The 27723-nt window shown below is 44.6% G+C and overlaps 1 protein-coding gene across 1 annotated transcript in view; it reads right to left on the bottom strand.

The window, feature by feature from the left end:
* The window catches only part of LOC144138825 (cardioacceleratory peptide receptor-like), a 137951-nt gene that overhangs the window by 51923 nt on the left and 58305 nt on the right, over positions 1-27723 (bottom strand). Inside the window, exons 2-4 of the mRNA XM_077671305.1 lie at positions 14899-15028; positions 3767-3870; positions 1620-1713 (exon numbers count right to left, since the gene is read on the bottom strand). Coding sequence (XP_077527431.1) covers positions 1620-1713; positions 3767-3870; positions 14899-15028 — 328 coding nt within the window. The remainder of the gene's footprint in view (positions 1-1619; positions 1714-3766; positions 3871-14898; positions 15029-27723) is intronic.

Raw genomic sequence — 27723 nt, 5'->3', positions numbered from 1 at the left:
ATCTCACTCAGCTTCATTACAGCCACAAAAGATGTTTTTTAACGAAAAAAAAGGAAGAAGTATTTAAAAAAGTAACGTGTTATGAGCAAGAATGACGTTATATGGGCCAACAATAAAACAATTTTCAGTGCGTTAACTGCACGTTAGCATTCAAGTGATGCGGTAAAATGGAACTAGAGGCCCCATTACAGACGCCCAGTCATGTGTTGTCGCGACAGGTCAGTTAGGCGGCCGCCAATCGCACAAACAAGGTTCAGTGACGTCATAGAAAAGTTGCGGGAAATTGGCTGGGGGTCGTGACTGCTTCACACGTTTTCTTTAATATTATCGGTATTTGTTCGAAGATTGCGATGATATGATATCATTGTTATCGGGACTAAGCAGTCTTTCTAATAAACCCAAGTTGTATTTTGCTTTCATGGCTCCTTTAACGTCCGCTATTTTTCATATTAAGACATGCAAATGACCCCATTTAACACGGGCAATTCAACAATTCTCTTTAGGGCTTTTACCTATTTTGTGCATAAGGTAAGAGCACTAAATTGGGACATATTTATATTTGTTTCTTTCTGAGTCCATACAGCGCTGTATATGGCCAACACGTGACATAAGGTTAAAGGGGCCATGGAGAAAAAGTAGAAATTTCATTCGAAAGATTTTGTGTTTTAAGTGCCCCCAGCGCTTGTCCGGAAGCGAACAATGCTTCATTATTTGAGAAATTAATCAATTTAAGTTAAGATTTTGATTCTCCCGCCAAACCGTGTGTTTTCGCGACGTCTGCAATGACATCACCAGAACCGCTCTGCAGCCCATTGCTGAGCCTCGTTTACCGTTAGTCAACCTAGATTGCGCCACCATACCACCATGGGCAGTTTTCTGCCTTTGCATTGTTTCTGACTCCATTTTGCTAAGGTAAAAGTAATCGTTTTAGAAACATGGTGTTCACTCGACAAATATGGTCACATAAGACAACGTCACTTACGCCAATCGGCCGGTGGGTGTAAGACCGCTCGAGAGCGGCGGACTGCTCTGTAGCTAAAACAAGCATAGTGCGCTCAGTACCAACAGCAGTACGCATCGGTACTTCTATGCTTACGTGTACTTTCGTAATTTACACTGTTTACCCCACCATTCTTACTGCTATAAAAAGAATGTGCCCTTTATTTAACCGCAAACAGCTCGTTCGGCAAGCCTGTAAGCCCTGTCTAATTTGCGTTTGCTTTTGGCGGCCTCAGCCAGTAGCAGAGCTGGCTGGTATGACATCATAGGTTCGGTTGCGGAAAATGAGCTAGTACGTCACATGGCCATTCCATTTTCCGTAATTATATAGCTTATTTGAACGCAGTTTATGTTAAAAGTGGAGTCGCTATGATTCTAATGAGGTCGTCTTTCGAACGTATTGTACGTGGCCTCTGCATGGCCCCTTTAAGCAATAGCAAAAATCTGAAATTTTTGTAGACATTTGCGTTTTCCACACGAAGAGCTTTGCCAAAAAAATTTGCCGTGAATTTCTGTTCCGGTCTGCCACATTGCTTATTAGGCAAAAAAGTCAGAAATACGTCGTATGACGCAGAAAAAATGATAACCTATATTCTCCTTGGATTAACATTCGTACTTACAGCTTCCGGAGAAATTCATGGGCCTGGTTATGGCGTCGTACCGGTCGATGCTCAGGGCAACCAAAACGTACGTCGAAGAGTAGGTCACTAAAACCTGGATGTAAAGAAGATAGAGGCAAGAACGATCATACATATTAGAGGAAAGCACGATTAGGACAGCGCAAATTTTGAAATCTCGGTTGACATTGGTAAAAAAAACGATAGCTACCATGGCGGGCTACTAAGTAGTGTCGACTAAACTTTCTGCGTTGGAACGCTACCTTTTCGTTCCCCTTCCGGAAGCGTGGAAGAATCCGGCGAGAAATTAAAATCACTGTATGGTAAACAAATTCTTGCTGAAATCCGGTGGCGCCATTTAGGCAAGCTGTTTTGAAACGGTTTCTGTTGAAGGAAAGCAATCATGAACACCACTATGTTTTGTAACGCTTTGAACCCTCTTGTCTTCCCATTGTTGGCGGTGTTTGGTTCTTGCAATTTCTAGAAAGGCATGCGAAAATCCAGCGAAGCTAAAGGAAGGCGTAGAATAAAGCGTAACGTAAATACTGACGCCCGACCTTAGCGTCAGAATGCAGGGAATGGCTCATATCAGGCTTGTTTTCAAATGTCTCAAACAACAACTCAAACAACATCTTTCCGCCCTTTGTTCGTTCTTGCCCTACTTTGAATCTGATTGTCTCGTTATCGATTACTTGAAATGTTTTCCCATTCGGAGACCATGCCATTGTTGAAACAAAATGCCCACGGTCATCTTGCATGATAACGGAAAAGCGTTTTAAATTATCCCCTTTGTGCGGATCTATATAAGATATGGCACTGAAAAAATACAACGGGACAGAAACAATTTAAGACAATTCTATTATTTAAAGAGGAATTCCGACTTCGGAACATGATATTGCGTCATTGCTTTTTTTTATAAATTGTGTTTTACTTCATTACAGTTACGTTAAGGCTCTGAATATTTTCGCAAAACTCTAAACATACATTTTTGTAAGTGCTTTTGTTTGGAGTGTATAAACCCTCCTCAGTTTTCTTAAGCCATTCAAACCAGTTTTCTCAGTTTGTTCCTGACTCTTTTGTACTCCGGTACACTTAAATGCGCTAATTACCTTAGGCACCTGTCGGGTTTAAATGGTTTCCGGGAAACTTAGAAAATAAAATAAACAGGAAATGAGAAATGCGCCCGAGGAGAATACTTCAGGCTTAGCCTAGCAAAAGAAACATTACGGTACTTTTTCACTGTAATTAAGTGTAGCTCAGATGCTCAAAGCGCCTACAAAGGTCCAGTGACATTTGTCGGATACTTCGTGAACAGACAGCGCTCTGCTATCCACCGAGCATCATTAATGTCAGCGCTACTAGCGTACAAAAATGCATTCCTCGGAAAGCATTTTGCCGCGGTGTGTGTCAGCAGTGTTATATCAACGTGTGAAGGCTCAAAGTACCTCCTCCATAAATACCTAAGTAAAAGGCCGTCCGTACACTAAGTGGCCGTAAAGTTGTCTTCGTTGCATAACCGAAATAAATGGCTGAAAAGGATCTTCAGGGGAAACACCACGTGCTTTACATTAGGATGTCAGGACCTAGAACATTTTATTAAAATGATATTTTTTATGTTAATAAAATTTTGCATTAGAATGCACAAGTAAATTTCCAACAAAATAAGTCGAAGCTACACAAAATGCATACCTTGTTTGTTGCTTTTTTTAGCCTACTTTTACATTACTTACCCTTATCTCTGTTGTTTACAAGGTTCTATTGGTTGTGTGGATATGTTATTGGTTGTGTGGATATGTTTGCATGGTTTATTTTGGAAGTATTTTTGGTCGCTGTTTTATTGCGTTCTACTTTAATTTTGGTAAGTTTGCGAGCATGACAGGTAGCATTGCAGTGGACAGTAAACGTTTATATCTAAGGAGAAAAATAGCAACCCCAGAATTTTGGTTTGGCTGTGGGAAATGTTCTATTATATAATTTTTTCGTAAAAAACCTTATAATAATTATCCTTTCTTTACTAAACTACCAAAGCCGATTACCTAAGCATGGTGGTACGCTTTATTTCTATTCTGTTCCTACGCTCAGGCAACCCCGCCGTGTGTTCTATTTTAGCAACCAACTTCGGTCATGCATCATTTCGTCGCGTATCTCACCTGAGCAAACTTTACGAACTTGCACCCCAGGTTGCCACCGTACCAGTCAACAGTGGTCTTCCAAATGATGTCTGTCAGAACGCTCACCAGTCCTACGCCGAGATCTGAAAACACAACAATAATGGAAATACCCAGAACCTGTATTACGAATCCACACAGTATAGGAAGAACGTTGCTTCTAAAGGCAGTGAGCATTTCTAAGCACCACCCAATGAAGTATTGGAATTCCATCCACGCTGAACCTATTGGTTTTATGAATGTTCGACGCTCAACATCTCCGTCCACTGCTCTTGAAATTGTAAGTAGTGCGCGCTTTCGGCGTTAATGGCCGGCAAATGGCTTATGTATATGTCACTGTTTTGAGATAATTTTTCTTCGTTTTCTTGCATCGGCCACTTGTGATGACGCAGGTGTACGAATGAACATGCATCTCTACTTAGGTTCAAGAAAATATAATGTGGTTACTGTTTCACCAACAAATTGTAACACTTGCCAAAAAGGCCAGATTACACCCTTACCTTTTTATGTCTAGTAACCATCCAAAAGTGAGTTTCTCGTGTGTATACGTTGAAAAGCCTTCATTTTTTTCAAATAAAATCAGCTGAATCCTTACCTTTAGCAGACTGTCCTTTGTGTAACAAATAAAAGATATCCGTCTTACTGACAAACCAATGACGTGAGGTTCCATTCGAAATTTAACGCAGAAGAAAACAGTCCATGTAGGACAAGTTCAGGGTTTCATTAAAGGGCCACGAAGAAAACGTACAAGCTCTGGTCATTAAAACGACTGCTTTGTCCCGATAACAGTGATACCAGTTTCAGCGTAAACTTAAAAAAAATAATGGCGATATAAAAGAAAATATGTGAAGCAATGCCGACTCCCTAGCTACTTTCTGGCTACTTTTTTATGATTTCACAGAATCTTGTGCCAATGGCGGCCGCTCACCTAACCCATCGCTAAGACACATGCTTGGACGATTGTTGTAGGGCCCTAAAGCCGTTTGATTGCGTCAGTCAAAAGCTAACGTGCAGTCAACACAGTGAAAATTACGTTTTTAGTGCTGGCTATATGACGTAACTCCTGGTCGTGACACGTCTCTGCAGCGCAAAATTTGAACGTTCTTCAGTACTTCTAGGGTTTTTTTGGCCACAAAATGTCTTTCGGGGCTATTGTCAGTGAGTGCGACCACGGGCGGCGGTGTGAAGAGCGTCTCCGTGACGTCGGCCTAGGGATTATGGCATTTGTCGTCTGCTTCAGCCTGGGTCGCTCTCCGTGCTGTTTCATTACGTTCGGTTCACTTTTGATGCCTGTCCGTGCCAGATTTAGCGTGTGCGCAACTTTTTATCACAATAAAAAACTGAAAGTTGCTCAAGGCGTGATTTAAAGTATAGTTTTTGATACCGCTCTGAAAGAAACAATGCCGGCGACGCCCCATTCATTGCGCAACCGGTCCTGTGCAGAGTGTGAAGAGTCCGAGCTAGGCGCCAGCTTCTGCATTCAGCAATCTTTCCAAGAAAAGGAACAGCCAGCTGCTAATAACGGACAACAGTAAAGATGCAAGACAAAAACAAATTTCAGGCCTTCGGGGCTGTCGGCCTTGGCAGAAGGCATTGCGATTCCCGGTAATCGTATGTAAGGTAACAGGTTTTGCAAAGCTGCTGAACTCTCGAAGGTATTGCACCAGATCACTTTACGTTGTCATTGCATGAAATTATGCCGACATGCACTATGGGCCGCAAAAAATCCAGTTTGAGTTCCAAATAAGTGTGGGTACAGCTGCGTGCTGGTTTTACGCCCGGCTTCTAACTAGTATTATGGTTTATTGAGCAAGACGAGTCACGTCTTTGGTAAATATAGAGTAACATTACGTTTGTTCAGACGTGGAGGGATATGTTGGTACATTTCCCACAGTAATATCTTCTTAATATTCAGATATGCGTCATAGTAAAACTGCACTGAATAAGAGGAGGAGGAGTAGGAGAAGGAGAAAAATTTATGACAGCAAAATCGAGCTTGTTATTTGGCGGGGTCCTCAGTCCAGCACGATAGAGTAAGCGTAATTCTCTTCAATTCATGGAACGCCATCCTGAGTATGCCAGGATTTGTTCTTTACGCCTGCAGAGGGTTCATTGGTTTCGATTCTTGTTATAGTGGAAACCGGTACGTATAGAATTTATTGCATTCTTCAGCGAGTATATAAAGCCTTCAACACTGTAATCATGTCATAACAGTTCGGGTTGAGAGCCAGTTCGTTATAATAATGATGGATAAAAATTCATATCACAAAAGCAGTGTTCGAGAACTCTGGACAGCGTTGCCTGCGCCGTTTCGCGGTGGCGTAGTACAAACCTTCTCATTTCGTTTACATGTGAATAAACAACGCACGCTGCGGATATGCACCTTCTTGCACGCAGCCATAACGAAAGTCAATTTGTAAAGAAGGTACTGTATGCCTTACAGCACGAAGAAAACATTTAGAAGAACTTTGTGAACCCTCCAAGCATCCCCAAACCCCTAATAAGACGTTTGTGATGCTGCAGAAAAAATTAATGCGTTGGGCACAGAAAAGAAGCATTCAGCTCATACAAGTCAACAACGAAAGAAATAGAAGACAACCGCTTTATTTTCTGATGTGCGATGCGCGTGTAGGGGCCCGCTGCTTGGTGTGTAGCATTAGACTGCGGAGTCTTCCTACGCATTTTGAATGCTTATCGAAGAGCTCTCAGCACTGCACCTCGCAAATAAGCTATAAAGGACGAGTTACGCACGATCATCTGACCGATGCTTTGAAGGTAGTTGTTCTCTCTCTCCTCACGTGTTGCAAATTTGGCGGGATACCGCTTGAAATTATTCAGACCTGTCAGAGGCTGGCACAAATACCTGAGTTACTTGAAATACGCTTTTAGTGCACTAAAGCATCACATCGGATGATTTCTAGCCCCGGCGCTGCTTCCCCCCACAAGCGGAATGTAGCAGACGACAGCGGCGCGAGTCCCCAAGCCGACGTCAGAGCCAGGGGGCGCCACTAAAACATCTCACCGCGAATATGCAGCTTAGCGAGGTACTGAAGGCTAGTTTTTTTTAATGAAACAAAGTTGTTTTTTGCCTCCTTGACCACTTTAATGCGGATAAAACGCACTGCACGGACCCGTGTTTAGTCATGAGAGCAGAAGAGTTGATGGGTCACGGTGTGTATTCTGAAAACAAAAAAGGACTAGGAAGGCTGATTTATGGTTTTCCCTTTTCCTCCCATGCGCTGTATCACTGTAGTTAAAATATACCAATGGCAAAGTAGGAAACCTAATGAATGAAGCATAAAACCAGACGAGATGAATCCAATGTCTTCTTTCTGTGCCTTTCCGCCTAAGGAATTCGTCTACATTTCGTCAGAAACGCGGGATATAGTTTTGAGTGCCGATGCTACTGCATTATATTGAATGAAAAGTGTATACAGAAATGAGAAAACTAGGAAAATTAAGAATAACCGCTCTCACGTATAAGTTGAATTTTAAATGCAGAGCATTTCTTAGCCTCGCCTCTTCCTGCGTCGGACGGCGTCCACAGCTCCGCGTCCGCAGCAGGTGCGCCTCTCCTCCTTCCCTCCTCTCTCTCAACAGCAGCTGGCGCGCGCTCCGTCGCGGTCTCGGCGTAACATGTGCGTGATAGCAGCGCGGTGGGGCGTGGAAGGGCGCGCGCTGCTTGCTCTTGCGCGCTCTCCCCCCCGTAATGCTCTTCCTCTACTGCGCGCGCTGCAAATATAAAGCGGCTAGCGGTCTCTCGTGCTTCAGTCACTGCGTTGCTCCTTCCTTCCTTGGTTGACGCTCGCTCCCACGTTTACTCGTGTCTGTTACTCCAGCATCACGGAAGAAGCGATGGAAGCAACACTGCCTTCAACCAGTACCAATGCTCTGCATTTACTCGTGTTCCCCTCGCGGGAAGGCGCGGGAATTTTTTTTATCATATATATTGTTTCACTGTGGAAGTACGCATTTTTTCATTGAACCTTTAGCAAAAAAAGTATTTGTAGTTACTGAAGGTGAGTGTATATCAGAGACTAGGAATGGTTTCTTACAGACGTGTTTTATGTTATTTATGCCTAAAAGGTTATAATCAAGTGTGAATTTAGATATAACTCTCCGATTTCTGATAGGTTTCTGAAAAAGCTGGCTGACATTGTAATGGCGGTAACATACAGAATAACCACAGGAATAGAACAGAATAACCACTGGAAGAGTACAGATTGTTGAAAATGCATAACCGGCGTAAAGACACGCCATCGCTAACGTGTTGTGAGCAAAGCCGTAGAGGCACACAACATAGCTCGACTGGATGCCAGTTTTTTGTACATATGCCGGATGTGAAAACAGCTGCCTATTCAATCCCAAGTTGCTCTACTTGTTTATATTAGTATAAATATTTAAGCTTCCTTTCAAGAAGCCTTTTAAGGAGACAGCCACGGGCGTAGTTGCCTTTTCTGCTTACTTTTACGCCGTTCGTTATGACAGGCTCGCCACTTTCATCACCTCGGGGTAGCCTTCCGATGAGCATCACAACTAGCTTGCTGGTCCAAGAACAGCTGCTGCGTAGGCCTAGTCGGCTATTACGCTCTACCGGCGACTTTGAGCGAAGTTAAAGTCCGCTGATTCAATACCGAACCTAACAACGCCGAGTTCCAAAGCGGTTACTGATATCTTCGCCATCTAGACCCACAAAATACGCGCATCAGTCACCGTCAAGCAGATGCAACCCAGATAATCGCAACTTTCAAAATTTAAATTACAGTCATATCTAGTGTCCTCACTCGCTCCGGCTGCAAATTACAGTCTTAGAAGTGACCACCCCCGTAACGTCACTGTGAAAGAATGTATGGATACTTCGGGCTTTTGAAATATTAACCTTTAACTGCAAAAAAATGCGACGACCGAGTGCGCTCGATAATAGGCTTTTTCCATTGTGTACTTATTTCAAGCTAAGTTATCACTGCAACCAAAGGCAGCGTTAACCGACTTGTGCAGATAGAGAACATACTTTTACGATAGCGTTCTGCGCTTCCTAACAATAATCTGAATCCGAATAAATGCGCCGGCTAGACGAGGTCGTGAATAGAATTTTCCGTTGCCGCTTTGCGTTTATTAAATTTTAGCCGTGGTTACTGGGTCATCCACAGCAACGTTTCTTTGCAATAAATACGGAACGATACTAAAAAATACCAGCGAGGAACACATAATTAATATCACCACCACAGGTTTGGACGGGTACTCGTCCCGGTAGAAAGTACCATCCAGGATTCAGCACTCTACACTAGACATCTAAAGAAGATGTCTAGAAGACATAGAATGCATCTATTAGAGATGCCTACACTAGGCATCTATAGAAGAAAGGCACTGTGGCACATAACAATCTTTCCTCGAACACAGCAGGGTCCGGCTACCCTGGTGTTATATTGGCGCAGACCTCCAGAATAAAACTATTACCTTACCAACAGCTTTCAGTACCCAGCAGCTGTAGAATTCCTTATCACGGTGGCGGTCTTAGCACTGATACAGCAAAAGGTCCTGAGAATATGTGGATCGGAGAAGACCACCACCGGAACCTGACCTTGGCAACATTTACCACTAGTGGCAGGTCAGCATGTGGCTGCCAGATGAGACCTCAGGCGCCGATTAGACATCACATTATTACCGGTGGCTGAAGGAGCCGGCAGCATAACTAAACTTATGAACAGCAGTGGTATGCTGCACTACCGCGGTATAATCAAAAGAAGGAGCTCTGAGTTGGCTTCTTGAAGCCCAAAGGGGTAGCAGAGAATGTGAAATAATTCTACAGCATCAACTAAAGAGCAACGTATCCAAGTAACTAATAAGTATAGTTACAAGTTAGCCCCTCCCTATGCACTAACGTGCAGCTGGGATGATGAGGCTGTTCAGTTTCTACGATCAGTTCAAATTGCAATGAATAAACAAAACAAAGTATACAATAGAAATGGGAAAGAATTACGAAAAGTAGAAAAACAAGAAAGTAGGCAAAATCGCGGTGAGACAGTTTATAACGGGTAGTAGTAGTAGCCAAGGTGATACAGTGGCTGTATTTTTGAAGAGAAATAACCTAAAAATGATACATTTTTCCAGGAACTGAAAAAATTTAGATTGGCATAAATGCTTCCAACGGTGAAGCTAAAACAAAATCAACTTCGTGCATTCTCCCAGTCTGGGTATCCTTGCACGATGTCGGGGTGCTCTGCAGGATCAAGAGCAGCGAGCACAGGTTGGTGAGGAGTAAGATAAAGCTATATGCAAATGAAAAATTTAAAACTAGCAAAGATAAGGAACTTTGACTCCAAGGCGTAAGGGACAGAGGGCAGGTGTTGAAAATAGGGGTCCAGGCAAAAACTCGCGGCCCTAACCAGTGAGAGGGAAGGTGGTATCGACAAACTGAAAATCTCCTAACGACGTTACTGACAGATACAGGAGTACCTGTTGTAATGGTTAAAACGACGGAAAAGACACGAATAGTACATTATTAAGAAACCAAGAAAAAGAAACTTACCAGGAATTTGGTGTGAGTTATTGGTTCATGGTTTTGAAATAAATTGGACAGAACGAATAAACTGGAGCGTGGACTAGAAAACAAGAAAGACGCATCAGCGCTCGCCCGTGAATTTCGTGTTTTCTAGTCTTAGGCCCATTTGTTCCGACTGTTCAACTTATTTCAAGACAAAAGAATTTCTGCAAAAGCATTGTCGAGAGCGAGGGAGAAAATCAAATTGGTGGAGCTGTCAGAAATGCGTACAAAAAAAGAGGTTTTAAACGTTCGTACTAACTTCATGGCAATACTTAAAAGAACGTAGATAAAAGAAGAGAGCATACAAAATTTTGAAGCCTTTTATTGGGAAATATAATATTTATGCACCAGAGCCCAAAAAAGTAACATTGCGCACAACAAGTACAAGATAATGAAAGTAGAAGAGTCTGCCCTAGTGGTACGTAGCAACTTTGGATCAGTAGAAGCACTAAAGAACTTGCTTCTCGAAGCATCAATAGTAAAAGAAAGGAGGAAAAAAGTGCTTAGGGTGGTGAAGAGAAGAAAAACTGCTTCAGGCAATTTAGTAACGGTGGAAAATCGTAGGGATGAAGGACACCTTGTACTGGTAGAACTCGAATAAGTATTTTCAGGGTGCCTCTGAATACTATAGGTACCACACCTTAGAAAAAAAGTCAATTACAAACTAAGACATTCGGGATGCGGGAAAGGGCAATAATGTTGGCCCATTAGCCTACTCTCTGGTGTATAAATGTTTTTGGAAGAGGTAACCATTTCCTCATCAGCGAAACCGTACATTTTCAGCGACGGAAAGAAGAGGATGGAGTTAACAGAGGCTACTCAATGATCGATAACATTCATGTCGTCCACCAGGTAACAGAACGCCGCGGAGTGTAATGAACCCATTTAAATGATAGCGATACAAAAACTCGCATCATTCTGTAGACTCCACTGCAGTATCAGAGGATTGGAGGGAAAGGAAATAGCAAAGACTTACATAAAACTCATCAAAGTGTAGAGAGTTGTTTTGCAGGCAGCATGATGTCTTACAAGAAGTGTAAACAGTTACGCATCAAGAAAAGAGTGGTGCAATGCAAAATTTTCCCTCTAACGTTGTTCATAAACTGTCTAGAGGGCTTATTCTGGAGGCTCAAACAGGAAAAGTCAGGAATACAAGTGAATTAAGAACCTTTGCGACACTTGACATTGCCAGGTGATGTTATCCTGTTCATTAAATCAAAGAGTGCAAAAAATGCTTCACAAAATCGCCTAGGTGGAAGTATGATTAACATGACGAAATCAATATTATTAGTTAACAGTCACGCAGAAACCGTTACCTTTTGCCTCCGTTAAAACTTGAAGGGGAGGAATATAAACATCCTAAACAAATCGTCACGGCTAATCCCAACTAGCAGAAAAACATCCGGCGTAGAATTGTCATGGGTTCAGGTGAGGTCAAACCATAAAAAGCTGTCTGCACTGAGTAGCACTGAAAATAGTCACAAGGAACCAATTCGTCGTGCCGGTGGGTAATCAGGCGGCAGAAATTTGATGTCTTGGTAGCTCGTAAATAATTTCGGCCAGCTTAACAAGCAGTAGAAAGAACGTTGATGAGAGTAAAGCCTGGAAATGAAGGCGAAGAGCTTTGTGAATCAGGAAACAAGGATAGGTGACAGACATCTTAGCTCAAGCTTGAAGTCTATTTGTTCCTGTCTGGAGCGACAGAGAAAGCCGAGATAAAAGGTCATGAGGCCTTACGAGTTCTCGGACCCCTTTACTGCCTGAAAGCAGTTTGTAAGCGATTAGGTATCACGTATTTAAAAAGGGCCACCCTGCCCTGCGAAAGTGGAGGTCTAGCGAAGCTGTTGGAAAGAACTACACATGCTGAAGCCGGACTCGTGCGCTCGGCTCTTTGGGCAAGAACTGCTAGGTCATCCTTAGCCTGACCCCTGAACTCGGAGTATAAGAACTGTAATAAGTTGATAGTTTCACTTCACACGAGGGCTTCGAATGTCGTCAACTTCCTTTTCGAGAGCCCCTACAAGCCTAATTTTAACCACAACCCATGGGGGGGGGGGGTCATTGTCCACAGGGGCCTTGTCATCCAGCGTGTGGTTTTCATGCGTGTGTTGTGGTTTTTAAACGAAGACTGAGCTTTATGCTGTATGGCAAATTGACAGTTGAGAAACGTCTGGCGTTTGCCTTCAGTTGTTAGACTGGGGTGTTTCGCTTACATCGGCACGAAATTTTCCGAGCAACAAGCCGCTAACAGCTTCCCTGTAAAAGAGGTAGAACAGGCCAGTAATACACCAAGACAAAACTGGAGTTCATCTTTGCACACATCGTACACACAAAAAAATACAAATTGACGAGTTACGGAATGCACAAGGGAAGTTTATGACTAGACGTGTGAGACCATACACACGTGAGTGTAACGGGCCCGTGAGAATTTATGGGCATAAAAAATCAGCATGACGCAAAGAAACCCGCAGGCCTTAGGGAAGTTCTGGATTGCACTCTGCCAAATATTTTTAAAGACATGTTGCGAAAATTCAATGAAATTTCTCGTACTTGATCTGAAAAAAAAAACCTGTTGGGGGCTGCAGGCACCTAAAATTGCATACTCGGTTTGCCATAACTTGTGCATGGTTTTGGTACAGTTGTTCTTTGTGTACAAAAATGGCATTTAGTTTCCCGTTTTTCATGCACGGGGGATATAAACTGTTTCAGTGAAGTTGGTGCGCCAGACTAAACCAGTATAGTTGCTTCGATTTTAGGATTGTGTATTTTTCAAATAGAAGGTTAGTGGTCAGATCAACCGGCTTGCAATGAATGCTTTTTATTGCACGTAAAGCTTTTTTCTAGAGTAACAAGAGCTTATGATAGTTGCCACCAGTCTTAGTGGCCGCGAAGAACAGATAATATGAGAATTGAGAATATAAAAGTGCATAATACATTGCTCCTTAACCAAGGAGGCACTAGATTTGCGATTTTTTATAGCCAACCAAGTGTTTTGCTTTGAAACATGAATATTCCAGGAGAGGTACCTATTAAAACAAACGCCAAAAAGCCGCCCGCATCTTCCCACGGGGGGAACTCATGCGTCGCATCTACTCGAGTCAAGCAAAGCGTCACGCCAAGCGAAAACCAAGCAAAGACGCCCTTGACTGAATTCCGAACGCGCGCTCCGCCGCTTATATACGTTGAGGGGACTGCGTAAGCCGGTCCCAGTCGACGACGTTGGCGTACTTGTAAAGCGGCGTGGACTCTAGGTGTTTGAGCCAAGCGCGGATGTTGCTTCGCCGGAGAACGGCACACCGGTTACGTGCGCAGCGCGCCCGAAGGAGAGGAAACCGCGGAAGAGAGAGTACTGCACATGCGCCGGCCCCAGCGCGTCTGCCGCGGCTATGACGCAACGTACCGCGGCTATGACGCAACACAATCCAACACAATCCACTTTAATCCAATCCAATCCAATCCAATCCAAATCTAATCCAATCCAAGCGAAGCCAAGCAAACCCAAGCCAATCCAATCCAAGCCAATCCAATCGAATCCAATCCAATGCCCCTCGCGAGAGAGTGTTCGCTATCGCCTCGACTCGACGCGCATGCGCAGTGCGCGTGCGGACTACGACTACGGACGTCAACGCGGGTGACATCGTGAGTTACTGAAATGCTCTGCATTTAAAAATCTGATTTGTAGAGCCTTTAGTAATTTGGGTTTAGAACTTTAAATTTAGATTTACCAGAAACTGGCGGTAATCGGCCCAAAGATAATAAAGTAAGTCTAGAGACAGAAGTGGAACTAGGATGGGCATGTAGTGCGTAGTACTGACGGCCGGTGTACGATGAGGGCGAAAGAAAGAGTGCAAAAAGGCAAATGCAGAACAATGGGAAAACAATATATCGCATGGGTGTATGAAATATAAAAGCTTGCAGCCGACCATAAAGTAAACAACTGCAAGATAGGACAGACTAGTGGTGTGTGGAAGGATCCTTCATTCTTAGTAAATTCAAATTGTCACTGACGATGGTAACGATGATGTGAGTGACGCTAATCATCTAAAATAGTTATTACGGCGGTCAACTTAGTTTTCTGGATGCAATAAAAAGGTGACCTGTTAACCACACCTACCCAATGAGAAGGCTCTTGTGTTCTCGATGGTAGAAATTGCCTTGAGGTGTGTGATTCGCTAAAGACTCTACCTAGATGGCTAGTTTATCTTTCTGGCTGCCATGCAAAGGTTACCTGTTAAGAACACACGCAAAAGTAGAATTTTCTTCTCTTCATAATGGTGCTTATCACCCTTAGATACGTCATGGTGCTACTCGGCGTGCTCCGCCTAATTGCTCTTTATTTAATGGTTGATTATGGAGGAAGTTGGTTCTTTCATGCTGAAAAATTGTCTGCACAAAACGAGAATGGTGGGTTGAGTGCAGAAACAACACTGACCGACCGTCTTGTGTATTTATCTGCACTGTAGAACTTGCAATTTGGGCTCTGAGGTACGTAGAATATGTTGGTCGCTTTAGCAAAAAGTCGAGGCTTTGAAATTAGTAAAACATGCAGAGCACTCAAGTGCACACAAACCTGCAATGGCGAGATGCATGATGAAAAAATTCATGCGGGACTTGCGGCCCTTCGGTAGCGCTGCAAGGACAGCGCTGTTTCCCAGCACAATGCAGGCGAAGAGTATCCAGAGGAAGGTCAAGGTCTCGACCTGCAATATATGGAAACAGCGGGTGATGAAGTGCACGTGGCAGGCTTATCAGTGTATCAAAAATATCCGCCCAAAGTCAGTAGTTTTTGAGCTAACCATGGTATGTCATAGAGAACTGTAGGCGCCTTTTCGGCTTGCTATGCTTTGATTTAGCACCGGGTATACTTCTACAGTTGAGCGACGTCTGTGTAACATATTGTTGACACATCGCGATCCTTTAATGTAAACACAATAAAGCGGTAAAAACATTCACCCTGGGTGTACAACTTCTCTTTATAGCTCCAATGGTAAGGTACATCACAATAACAATGACATTCCAGAATTACTTGCGTTTTGATTAAAATAAATAACAAAAGTTGGCCTTCCGAATGTGGGCGCATTGGGTAATTTTCGCTTTATGAATTGGGGCGAAAGGATTTTTGACTGTTTGTAAATTAATTAGAGCAGGAATTTAGTATCGTGTGCGGTTCAAACGTTTCTTTTAATTTATTGTGAATGAGTGCGTTAATACTGTACGCCCTATTCTGTTCATTTATTATAGAACAGCAAAAATTTTGCATACACAGCTAATAATCATGCTGATTCTTAACTACTTTTCTAATGTTGCAGAGAATATTTTGTATACGCTTAAATGGGTGAAGGAAAAGTAGGTTTTAAGGCAGTACGCAATGTATTAACGGTATTCATCGCCTTTGTGAACTTCGGCAATGTCCGATTTGTTGATTCCTAGTCTGATTTCGAGTCGCGTAGGCTATTTGGAAAAGAAAAACGGTAATATTAGCGATGAAGGAGCTGCCTGCAGTGGCGAAATGACTGGTTATGTCAATGATGTCCAAGCCATTTAACCAGTTAACCAGGGTCTTGCTCAAGACAAAGACGATCGAGTATTGCGGGCTGTGGCTAGTGTAAATGTACTCGTCTCAGTCTGTGTGCGCTTGATTTTAGACTAACCCTACAGTACATGTTCTATGTCCGCACGGGCTTCATGGTAAGATTAATGTCTAGGGTTTGGTAACACCGTGATACCTTTTCTTTTTACCCGTTCACGATGGTAATATCGTACGACAGAGTAAACAGTTTTTTAGAGAACTAAATGTACGTGAGCGCTACTGGGCATTTTCAGTAAACGCAAGGAACTATCTTTATTCAATAATTTGACATGATTTGTGAAACCACAATATGTTTGAAGCGAAGCTTGCATGGCTAAGGTTAGGTATATTTTTCATATTCCAGAACGAAAACTATTGGAAGTCCACGTGTATCTAAAGCGTGAGGTGTTTCAAAATAAAAGCCCCGCGGTGTGCCATTAGCACGTGGTCACCACCAAAGCCACACGCCGTTGAAAACCTGATTTGAACCTGAAGCTTATCATCCCTTGGATATGCATCTTTAGTGGATTAGGTACTCATAAGCACCATTTTCAAGTTCCGAACCCGATTAGACCTTTAAGTTACACGTCTCATGATTTAGGTATGCAGTTAGTCTAGGCTAATTATCAGCATAGTCGAAACAAAAGTGTGCACGTGTACGCTGGTATGACTGCGGTCCATTACCAAACTACATAAAATATGTTCCTTTAAATTACATTTGGTGTGACATTTATGTCCTGTGCTAAAATGCTTCACTGGTCATTCACTTTTGCAGATCAGAATGGTTCACGATTTATTTAAACAATTAGGGCCAGTCGTTTTACAATGTGACACCGGTCTACCCATTGGGGGTTTTTTGACGACTGAAAGTTTTACTGGTTGGCTAAATTTGTGAAATTTGATGAGCCCCTCTTTACAATAAAAATAAGTAAGCGATATTTCATCATCCCGCCAATTTTAAGATCTACATGTAAGTACAACCTCAATTATGCGCACATTGACAAGACTGTTATAGCGAAGGTGCACGTTTAGGTATACATTTGAATTAAGTAGGTGGCCAACTTCACAGGTGCGCTCAGCTGCTGGAGTTCCAGTCCGAGTTCTGAAGTAACAGCTTTAGCTTCGTCACACGTATAATTTTTGAAAAAGGAGTTGGAGTAAATCTTCTTCGTGCAGATCTTGGGATGTAGTGCACACACGTAGTCCCCAGAGTGTGGAAAACCAAGTTCCCTGCTAGTGATACTGTCGGTACTCAAGAACGACACCCGCAGTGCCGGCTAAAAGCTTCCTGCGTCGTTTACAGCCTTGATGACAGGAAACTGGATTGGAAGTGCTGCCAAGAAGCCCGTTGCAATATCACATGTCGCAATATTTTTCACTGCTGGGTGGAAACTGGACAGTTAATGTAGTGTTTTCCGCTGCTAACATTTGGAGCCGTGTCCGCCCGTGGGAAAGGGCCCCAAATGAAAGGATTTGAGGAGCAACCTGCTGCTGTTTACATGCGGTCAGCAACAAAAAAATGGACTTAGGAGAGCAAAGATTTTTGTTGTAGCTTCAAGTACCGCACTTTCACATATTTACCGCTGGTGCGGGAATGCGCCCTCCGCCGGTGCACTTACGGATTATGTGACAAAGGGAAGCTCATGGGGGCTTTATGAAAACGGTAATGCTCGAAGTTTTCGCTTCGCTTTCAATTGCCGCCAGACTAGTGGTTGGCTTTACTGCGACCACAATTTTCAAAACTTGTACTTAATTCACTATGAGCGTTTATTTCAGATCTGTTCATTCATGGAAGCCTGCGTGTAAACGGGGACACCACTGATAACAATCATCAGTTTTTTGTTTGATGCAGAAAAAGAGGCATCTTTTTATGGCGAGTTACAACCGAGCTTAAAACGCACACCGTGATAGGAGCCATCATTGCCACCATTGCCTTCCTTCTTTGTCTTGAGGAAGTTTTCGGCAACTTCGAAAAAAGTAGTATGTGTGCGTTTTGAGAAAATGTAAACACTTTTTGTAACAGGCTATGCTGAGCCCAAGGAAGACATTGAGGTGAACAACAAAGGAATGTTATGTATTTTTGGCAGCTTGAAAGCAAGGAACAGGGCAGCTATGCATGTTGAAGCGCTTTAAATAACCAGAAAACAATCTACTAGAATTTTGCTTTTGAAATAAATATGTTTTGCCTTAGCAAGTTGCTCGTAAAGAGATAAAAATACAAAAAACTTGCGAGCCTAGAATAGTTTCCTAGTGCGACAGTTCTCGCCACCGGAAAGGAATGTAGTAGAATTTTGCTTTTGAAATAAATATGTTTTGCCTTAGCAAGTTGCTCGTAAAGAGATAAAAATACAAAAAACTTGCGAGCCTAGAATAGTTTCCTAGTGCGACAGTTCTCGCCACCGGAAAGAAATGTAGTGGCTGAACGTAAAACGAAAATATACATTCTTTCGGGGGGAATTTTTTTATTTTATTTACAGATACTGCAGGTCAAAAGTTTGAGCCAAGCAGGAGGGGCTATAAAAAACATAGGAATGAGACGAGTACGAAGGTGAACATAGGCAATAAATATATCAGAATTATCCTCCCCTATAGCGAAAAGAGTAGGCACGGGGAGTTCTGTTTCCAGGGGCCGCAAGGTACCGAAAGAGTAAAAACCAGGGAAAGAAGAACGACAAAACCCCCGCGCCTAGGAGCCAAATTAAGCCGGCTCCACCACTTTCTTCTTCTTGGAGAGATCAATGGGCATTGCGTATTCTGGAGCACGCGTCGTGAAGAAGAGTTTTCGCTTGCTAATCGCAGAGAACTTTCTCCGCACAAAGCATTTCGTCACAGGCTAAGCTCCGATTGATTTCCGTTTGTTTGAAACGTTGAAAACATAAGATGCAAATGCCATAAGGTGTACAAAAAAAGTGCGCTGGTATTGGATATGCAAACTGCGGATCGCAAGACATCTAGACGATGTGAAGCCTCGGATGTGACCCGTGTCTCGTTTCTGAACAATTTTGCTTTTAGTATGCAAGTTCAATCCCGCACTCACTGGGATCTGCCATTGTCTGCTAAAATTAAAAAAAAAAGTGTATGTGGTTTCTACTCTTCTGCCGCGAGCTAAGCTAGTTGTGACCTAAAAAGAAAAAAAAAGTTTTATTTAACTTTCTAGGTAAGTTGTTCCAGACTGTCTTGCAATTATTATGAGTTTATCTGCGGTTTCATACAATAGCCAATTATTCATCAACATACGCACACGTCGCAGAAAACGAAAACACACCAAGCAACCGTGGTCTCGCTGTTGTACGCGCCTAGCCCACCTCGGTTTACCACGGCCGGTTCCTCTTGGGTTCTTCAATACTTACCGTATTTACTCGCGTAATGATCGCACTTTTTCCCCCAAAAATATGATGCAAAGTTATAGGTGCGATCACTACGCGAGTTAAATTGTTCGGGTAAAAGTTTCAGCGCAGAAAACGCAAGTTGCACATCAGAATGTTTACGATAAGTCTCATGAACATGATAAACATGACAAATAAAAACACAATAAAAACTCCACTGACCTCAACCGAATGAGCCCGAGTGATGCAAAATGCAGTGTTTTCATTACTGAACGCGCCGGCAATTACGGTACGCGCCGGAGCGAGTTTGCCGTGAGGTGAGAACAGGTCGACCAATAAAAGGCTGCTGCGGTCACAGTGTGGGATATCAAGACACGGCTTCCGACACAGCAAGCCGAGCGCGTTCCTTTAAATGTTTTGTGAGTACATTATGTGCATTTAGTGAGAGTTTCTTCCGCACCAATAATGAACTCACGCTTGGCTATATCGCTAATATCATCAAGTCTGCGGCAAGAACGTAGCCATGTCCCCTTTGAAAGAGGAGGAAGCTAACGTAAACACGACCATCGTCGTCTAGACTTGGCACACATACGACATATGGCTGCGGCAAGTCCAGGGTGCAATCATTGCGCGGGCAATAATAAAAAAAACCATATTTTGACGAAGAACTTCAGGGTGCGATCATTACGCCAGTGCGATCATTACGCGAGTGCGATCATTATGCGAGTAAATGCGGTATTTCCTGCTATGATAGCCGCCACTTGGGCGGATACCGATTAAGCATTCGATGAAAACGGCCCGCGACATCGTGTCGTGAACGCGCGTGCGTTTGTTTCGGTGCACCCGCGCTTACGCTGCGCCTATACAAGCAACGCCATCTGGTTGCTAAGCGTGCAGATGGTGATGACGTGAGGTTCACCTAGCTGTGTTGGCTGTGTTCCTATTGGCCGCACGTCCGGCCCCTGTACGCCGCAAGAGCCGCACGAGCGGCGTTCGCGGGGAATGCTCGACCGTTCCAAACATTTGGAACTTTGTCGCAGCAACGAAAGAAGGTCGTTTCGCCGCACGAGCGACGCCACATCTGTGAATTCGCAGGCAGAGAAAATCGCACCGCCCGTTCTACATGGTGCGATTTTCCCTGCGAATTCGTAGATGCGGCGCCGCTCGTGCGGCCAAACAACCTTTTTTCGTTGCTGCGACAAAGTTCCAAATGTTTGGAACGGTCGAGCAGGATCCCCGGCGAACGTCGCTCGTGCGGCGTGGAGGCGGTAGAGGGGCCGGAACTTGCGGCCAATAGGTACACAGCTAGGTGAACGTCACGGCCACGTCACGTCATCACCATTTGCACGCTTAGCAACCAGATGGCGTTGCTGGCATACACGCGGCGTAAGCGCGGGCGCACCAACGCAAATGTACGCGTGTTCATAACGCGATGTCGCGCGCCGTCTTCAACGAATGACTAATCGGTGTCCGCGCATATCGCGGACATCACAGCAGTTCGGAAGAAGCACATAAGAACCGAAGAAGTCCCGTCCGAGGTACACCAAAATGTTCTAGGCACGCACAACAAGCAAACCCAGGGTTGCTTGCTGTGTTTGTGTTCTCTGCTATGTGTGCATATATTGAAAAATAATTGGCGATTGTTAAATGAAACCGCTAATAAACTCATATTTACTGCAAAACAATCTGAAACAACTTCCCAAGGAAGTACAATAAAACTTATTTTTAACACCACAGCAAGCCTTGCTTGTGGCAGACCTAATTCAGTCTGCAAACAACGTGTTTCTGAAGAGCGAAAATCGCGACGTTCGCCAGCCATGTAGATGACATTTTAAGGCATTGCGAACTTCGCAAATGCGAATGTTCGTTCCACCGAATTCTCTGGCGAAAAACGCACCATGTAGAACGGGCTCAAGACGTGCCAGAAAAACACGTGCCAGACCACGAATGTGTGCTCCGTAGGGAGGCTCGAAGACGTGACCCAGGCGGCACAGAAAGTGTGCCCCAAGACCGGCCCGTCTATGGCCGTTTCTGGCATGTCCGGCCAGCATTCAGGTTCTGGCAGCTACTGATCATGCGTTGAAAGGCCAACATTCGGCAACCAGCGCTTCGGTATTTTTCCGTCCGCCCGTGTCCGGACGCACAACGGCAGCTAACCGGCTGCCAGATATTCAGTTCTCTTACGGCTGCCGATGTTGAGAAAGAGAACGGCTGAAGTACGGCCTTAGGGCATCCGTTTTTTCTTCGGGAAGCGGTAATCGGCCGAAGCACGGCAAGCGACCGGCCACAGAATATGCGTATTCTTGCGGCAGTTGGTGTTCGAAAGGAGACCGGCCGGAGAGCGGCTGCCGTGCATTCGTTGTTTCAACGGTGAACCGCGCGTCCGGCGCTAGAATATTAGTTTTCTTCGGGCAACCAGTGTTATGAAGGATACCGGCCGACGTACGGCCCCAGAATATACGTTTTGCATTCGGTTAGCTGTCCTCGGCCGAATTACGGCAAGCGAATGGCCACAGAATATTTGGCAACCGGTGTTCAAGAGGAGACCGGCCTGCGTAAGGTATCTGGTTATACGTCATTTTTTCGGCAAACGGCATACTGCCGAACAACGGCACGCGCCTGGGCGCCGAGAATTCATGCACAGACGTGTTTGGAAGGAGACCGACCGGTTTTTTACTGGGCGGAGAAAAAGCCGTTAGGGAGCCGAACGACGGGGACGCGTTTTTCATCCGCTTCGTGTTTCTACGTTTTAAATGAACGAACATCGTTTGTCAAACAGTAATGAGTGTTCTCGGTGAACGGGCAAGGTGCAAGGACTCACTGGACATTAGCAGGGAACCTTTTAGGAAATCGAAATGACATTTATTGCCACAAGAAGACTGTGCCATACCGACGGGTGAGCTAAGCCTTGCCAGTCATCGCCGCTACCACGCCTCTGCCGCCGGCTTCGTCGACGCATCAGCTCGAGGCTATTCGCCCCCTCAAGAAATGGAGAGCATTGGAGACATCGACCCGGCAGATATGTCCGATCTGAGATGGAGATGGTTCACCAAAATAACAGGCCTTCAAGGGCGTCGAGCAAGCGGCCACCACGCAGGAGCTAAACCGCCACCATGTCGAGGACTCCCCACCAAAGAAAGGCAAGTGCGAGCAAAAGCGCAAGTTATTCTGCTTACAATTAAACTGCGACAAGCAATCTTGCACTATGTTGTTTGTGATAAACGTAGAAGAGACTCGCTCGTGCATTGGTAGGATTAACTTCATGCCTTGCACTATGTTAGTTCATGGGATATTACGACTGCCTATTTAGAAAAAAAAATATTATAAATTTGCGATAACAACAGAGCCTTGTCACTGACGAAGCCTAGCTGTTAATTTTGTTCCCATGTTTGAAGGTGAGCTTAGCTACTCTTGGGATATGACTCATTTGGTTAAACATAATCGCCAGCATCCTAGCAAACACGAATTTTGTCAGGATTTTCTTGCTCAACGCAGATTGTTGAGTTCACGCACGATTTGGCTCTTGCAATAGATAAGCTCAAAGTGGCTGACTGTACAGTCTTGGACTGCAGAAAAGCAAATGATGGTGTTCCATGTCACCTTCTGCGTAGTACATTTCATCCTATGAACTGATTGAATCGGTTTTTGCATTGTTATTACTATTGGCCCTATAGCTTTGTTCAAAAGTACTGTGTAGTTTACCGGACTATAGCGAATGAACGTGATTCCGTATACCTGCAGCTTTATTCGAATTTAATAACATCCTGGTGTGCTGATTCAGAAACGTTTTTGGAGGTTAAACAGTGTGTTAATGGCCTGTTTACAAGAAAACCTTCATTCCAATTGAATACGTATACCGTAAATTATGCTGCTGTGACAACGGCCGAGGAATATAAATACCTAGGAGTTTATTTAGGGAGTGGTTAGAGGTGAAATAGGCAGGTTCACACCATAAAAGTTACGGCTGCATGTGTTTTTGGCTTTCTGAGACGAAATTTCAGTGAACCTCCATGTAACTGAAAAGAACAACCGTATTTCACTCATGTGCGCTCAATCTTGGAGTACGCATGTGTTTTCGTGGATCCCTACACCAAAGAGCTGGTTGATACGCTCGAAAACATACAGAATATGTCAGTGCGATTCGTATTAGGTAATTGGCACGCTCAACTTAGCATGAGAGAAAGTAAAAGTAAACTGAAATGGCAGGACGTGAAAGATCACAGACGAAAGCACAGGTTGAACTTTTTTCGTAATATCTATCATTCGAAAACTGGAGTAGAAGGGGAGAAGTATGTCCAAGCGCCATTCTACATATCGCAAAGTGGGACCGCTAGCTTAAAGCAAATTATTAACTTTCCTTTAAAGGTGACGCCTTGCGCGATTCATTTTATTTTACATCAATACTGCAGTGTAATTATCTTCCACGTATGATTGCATTAACTGTTTATATTGACGATTTTCAGCGCGCTTTGTAGAATTATTTTATTATTATGTCTCATAGTTAATGCTTAGTGTTATGTATCTCCCTTCTGTAATGCATGCAAAGGCAAGCAGGCATCAAATAAATAAATAAATAAATAAAACAATGAATAAATAAATGAATAAAAATAAATAAATAAACAAATAAATAAATAAATAAACATCCAGAGGCGCAAGTTTGCCTCCGACGGGTTGAGAACCCTACGCATTCAACCTTGACCAATAAAATATTTATTGCCCTATTCGTTGGAGTGTGCAAGGTTTCCTGTATGCATGCTACCATTGCTATGTTATTGGTTTGAAACAAATTATGTAACTCAAATTTTACGCCTTCCTTGCGTGAACACAGAGGAATACAACTGCAGCCACCTGAAGCAGGGCGTCACTCGCAACGCGTCCAGAATTTTTAGAAGAAAATTAGAAGTTTAGAAGAAAATTAGGAATTTAGAAGAAAATTAAGTTCTTTTGGACTATTAAGTGGTGTGGACGTATACTCATGAAAACAACATTAAATAGATTGAAAATAAAAGTACCTGTTCGCTCTTTCTTAGGATCAGTCCTGCGCAAGATCATCAGAAAAGTTGATCGAGTACAAAATGTCTTGGCAAGAAAAATGGGCAAGAACTGGACATACTTTTTGGTGAAGGAGTTATATCAATGCTCCTGAGTGTTTTGTTGAGAACCAAAACGCTTCGTAAAGGCATTCACACCGGTTTTATATACAGCGAAATTGGTCAAGCAACTGTTATAAAAATAGTTTATGTAGTCATAGCAGGAAAGTGTTCGGAATATTGCACTAAAAGAAATTGGCTAAAAGCGGCGCAATTTATGTCTCTGAAATTCAACCCACTAAAGTATGCGCTCTCCGCCGCCCCCCCCCCCCCACTCCTCTTTCCCCGTTTATTACAGGTAAGCCGCCCCACAGAGGATATCAGGACCTGGACAATACATCTATTCAAGCTCTACAAAAGAACTGAATATTTTCTGTGTTCGGCAGTAAAAGAGGCACAGCAATTAAAGGAACGACAATTTGTGAGCACTGTTTAATAAATGAATTTTGCTGTCAACTGAGGCTGGTAATTAAGCAAGGCTGCGCTGAAAGCTTGACGGCTGGTGGTTGCGCGCGAGCTCACTTTGATGTGGCTGCATTGGACCCAAAATGCTGGGTTTGAGCTGCTTCTGCACTGCGCGAATGAGTCATCTGCTTGCGCGACATGCAGTGACCGGCCTCAGTACAGTTAACGTACTGTGGCTGAACTCCAATGCCCGTAGCACGGCCGTATTTCCGGTAGCTTTAGTCCGGCTGGAGTCCGACGACCGCATCTCGGCTGTCCTCCGGCGGCCGTACTTCGGCCGTACACGGGTGGCTTTCGAATGGCCGGAGCCCTACGGCTGGAATCTGGCCGTATGACCGTAAGCCGGTCGACTGGCAGACGGACACTCGCCGTTGGACAGCCATGGGAGTACGGCCGTATGCGGCCAAAAGGCCCACATTTGGACATGGGCCGAACATGGCTGCCGGAAAACGGCCGGACAGAAAATCACCGGCCAAAGTACACCGGCCTGTTTTAGGCCGAACAGTTCTGTGCTGCCTGGGGAGTCGCGGCAAAAACGCTTGGCAGCAATGAAAGACGACGGGAGTCTTGAGAACTACTTCCCAGGAGCGACGAGCGCAAGACAAATGCCACGGGCACCCTCGTCTCAACGGAGGTTTTGCAACACCCGTTCATTGAAATTGACTTCTTCCTACAAAGTCCGCTTTAACTAGTGCCCGTCTTGACCAAGTTACGTTATGCCCTGTCGCATTGCTGCCCACTCGACCGATGTAAATTCCTTGTTTCGATAATACTGAATAAATGCATGCATTGCCATTGCCCCTTAAGCGCTGGACACATGTACGACTGGTACACGCGATTCGCATGCGACTGATCGTTACGATTGATCGTAAGGACCTGTTTTGGCGTCGATCGCTGGTCGGAGGAGGCTCACGACGTGCGTCTGGCAAGCCAGATGCAGTCGTGCCATCGTTGCAATCGTCGTGAGGCCACAGCCAATGAGAGCCCGCTGAGCCCCAACCCCCCGCAACCGGCGTGCGTTGCTCTGGTCGGCTCGGGTGTTGGGAACTTTGCTTAGCATCCTGGCGGATATTTGATCGCCGCTATCTGTGTAACTGCGAATGACAATCCGTAACACAACTTTTCACCACACTATCATCCCTTTTCTCGCATAAGCTACTTCTTTTTAGCGATCAGATTGATTCAGAAGAGCAGCGACAAGCGCGGTTGCAACCGTGGTTTGCGCCGGTTCGAGCCGCTGAGTGTGCCGAGCTGGCAGGCGCGACCGGCGTGTGCGCGGACTGTTTCCGAAGGCAGAAAACACTTCGCGATTGCCTGCTTTATCAATTTCTTGCGAACAAACGCGCGAATCTACAAATTCAGCTCAGCGATCGTCGTAGTTGAACATCTGCGTAGCCTGTTTCGATGCTTCCGCGCAGGTATTGCCATCTCTCGACCGGTCGGCGCACCGCCCGCCGCGCGCCGCGGGGGCCGGTCAGCGTATACGCTTGCATCGCGGCAGATATCTGATCGCCGCTTTTAAAATAAGCCCTGATAACAATCCCAAGCACAATTTTTCACCACACTAACACCTACTTTCTCGCATGTGGAACTTCATTTTAACGATCAGATTGATTCAGAAGAGCAGCGACAAGCGGTTGCTACCGTGGTCTGCGCCGGTTCGAGCCGCTGAGTGTCCGAGCTGGCAGGCGCGGCCGGCGTGTGCGCGAACTGTTTCCGAAGGCAGGAAACGCTTCACGATTGCCTGCTTTATCCATTTTTTGCGATTAAACGCGCGGAATCTACAAATTCAGCTCAGCGATAGTCGTAGTTGACCATGGAGCAAAAACGGTGGGCGGAGCGACGCCGACGACGCATCGCATGCACGCATCGGGTCATGTGTCTCAAATTCACGCGTACGACTAGTCGTGGTGACAGTCGTAACGATCAGTCGCATGCGAATCGCGTGTACAAATCGTACATGTGTCCAGCGCTTTATTGGTCTTCGTTGTGCGTAGTCCGATCCCCACCCATTCGGAAACTTCCTGGCAGAAGGATTCGACGCGAGGTTTTCTTAGTCATCAAATAAGGCCGGCTTTCAAAGTGATGGAACCTTTTCGAATACGCTGAAATTCACCGCCGCACGCCTCCATTTTCTCCCAAATTCAGCGCGTTCACTTCGTTTTCTATTTTCAGAGCATGATTATTTCGCGCTGCATCTCCCACTTAAGTGTTCATTATCTGAAGTAGTCGAGAGGCGCAGGTCGTATAAGAAAGCCTTGTTGGTGGACGAAAACTCATTTAGCTGCATGGATGCGAGTGGTCAAGCTGACAATCCGGATTGAGTGGGGTGGTACTCACGCGGAGACTATTGTTATTGCTTTCCCGTGGTGCAGTGAGGCTCAATCGTAGAGGCAGACTTGTCCCGGGTTCCGTTGCTACGGCAACGACGAGGGCGCGCCGCTAGAGCGAGACGATGATCGCTGCGTTTATACGACAGCGTGGAGTCCCGCATCCGTGATATCGAACGCTATGAGGGAAACGTGGCTCCTTGAAAGCGAGAGCGTTAAAACTTGCCTACTTAAGAGCTTGCCTACTTAAAACGCACTCTCAAAAATTCTACTCCACCTTGTAAAATAACTGCTTACAAAACCCTTATCCGTCCGGTACTTGAGTACGCTTCAGTTGTATGGTCGCCTTACTTAAAATGTGATATTGGTAAAATTGAATCTGTTCAAAAGAAGGCAATTAGGTTTATACTCCGTCGCTATGATCGCAACTTTTCCCCTACATTTCACGCTGAGCAACTGTCGCTTCGGCCCTTATCTCACCGGCGTGATTGTGACAGGCTTGCTTTGATGCACAAGATTGTAGATGGTTCCACTTGTGTAGCCGCACCAATTTCCTTCGTAGATTGCTCGCGGCGCGCAACAAGACGCACTGATCCTTTGAACATTGTCCCCTTT

Source organism: Haemaphysalis longicornis, unplaced genomic scaffold, assembly GCF_048455015.1.
Source record: "Haemaphysalis longicornis isolate Haplotype H1 unplaced genomic scaffold, Haemaphysalis longicornis Haplotype H1 scaffold_5, whole genome shotgun sequence".
NCBI classification, from domain to species: domain Eukaryota; kingdom Metazoa; phylum Arthropoda; class Arachnida; order Ixodida; family Ixodidae; genus Haemaphysalis; species Haemaphysalis longicornis.
The sequence above is the reverse complement of the archived record's forward strand: the minus strand, read 5'-3'. Positions and strand labels throughout refer to the sequence as shown.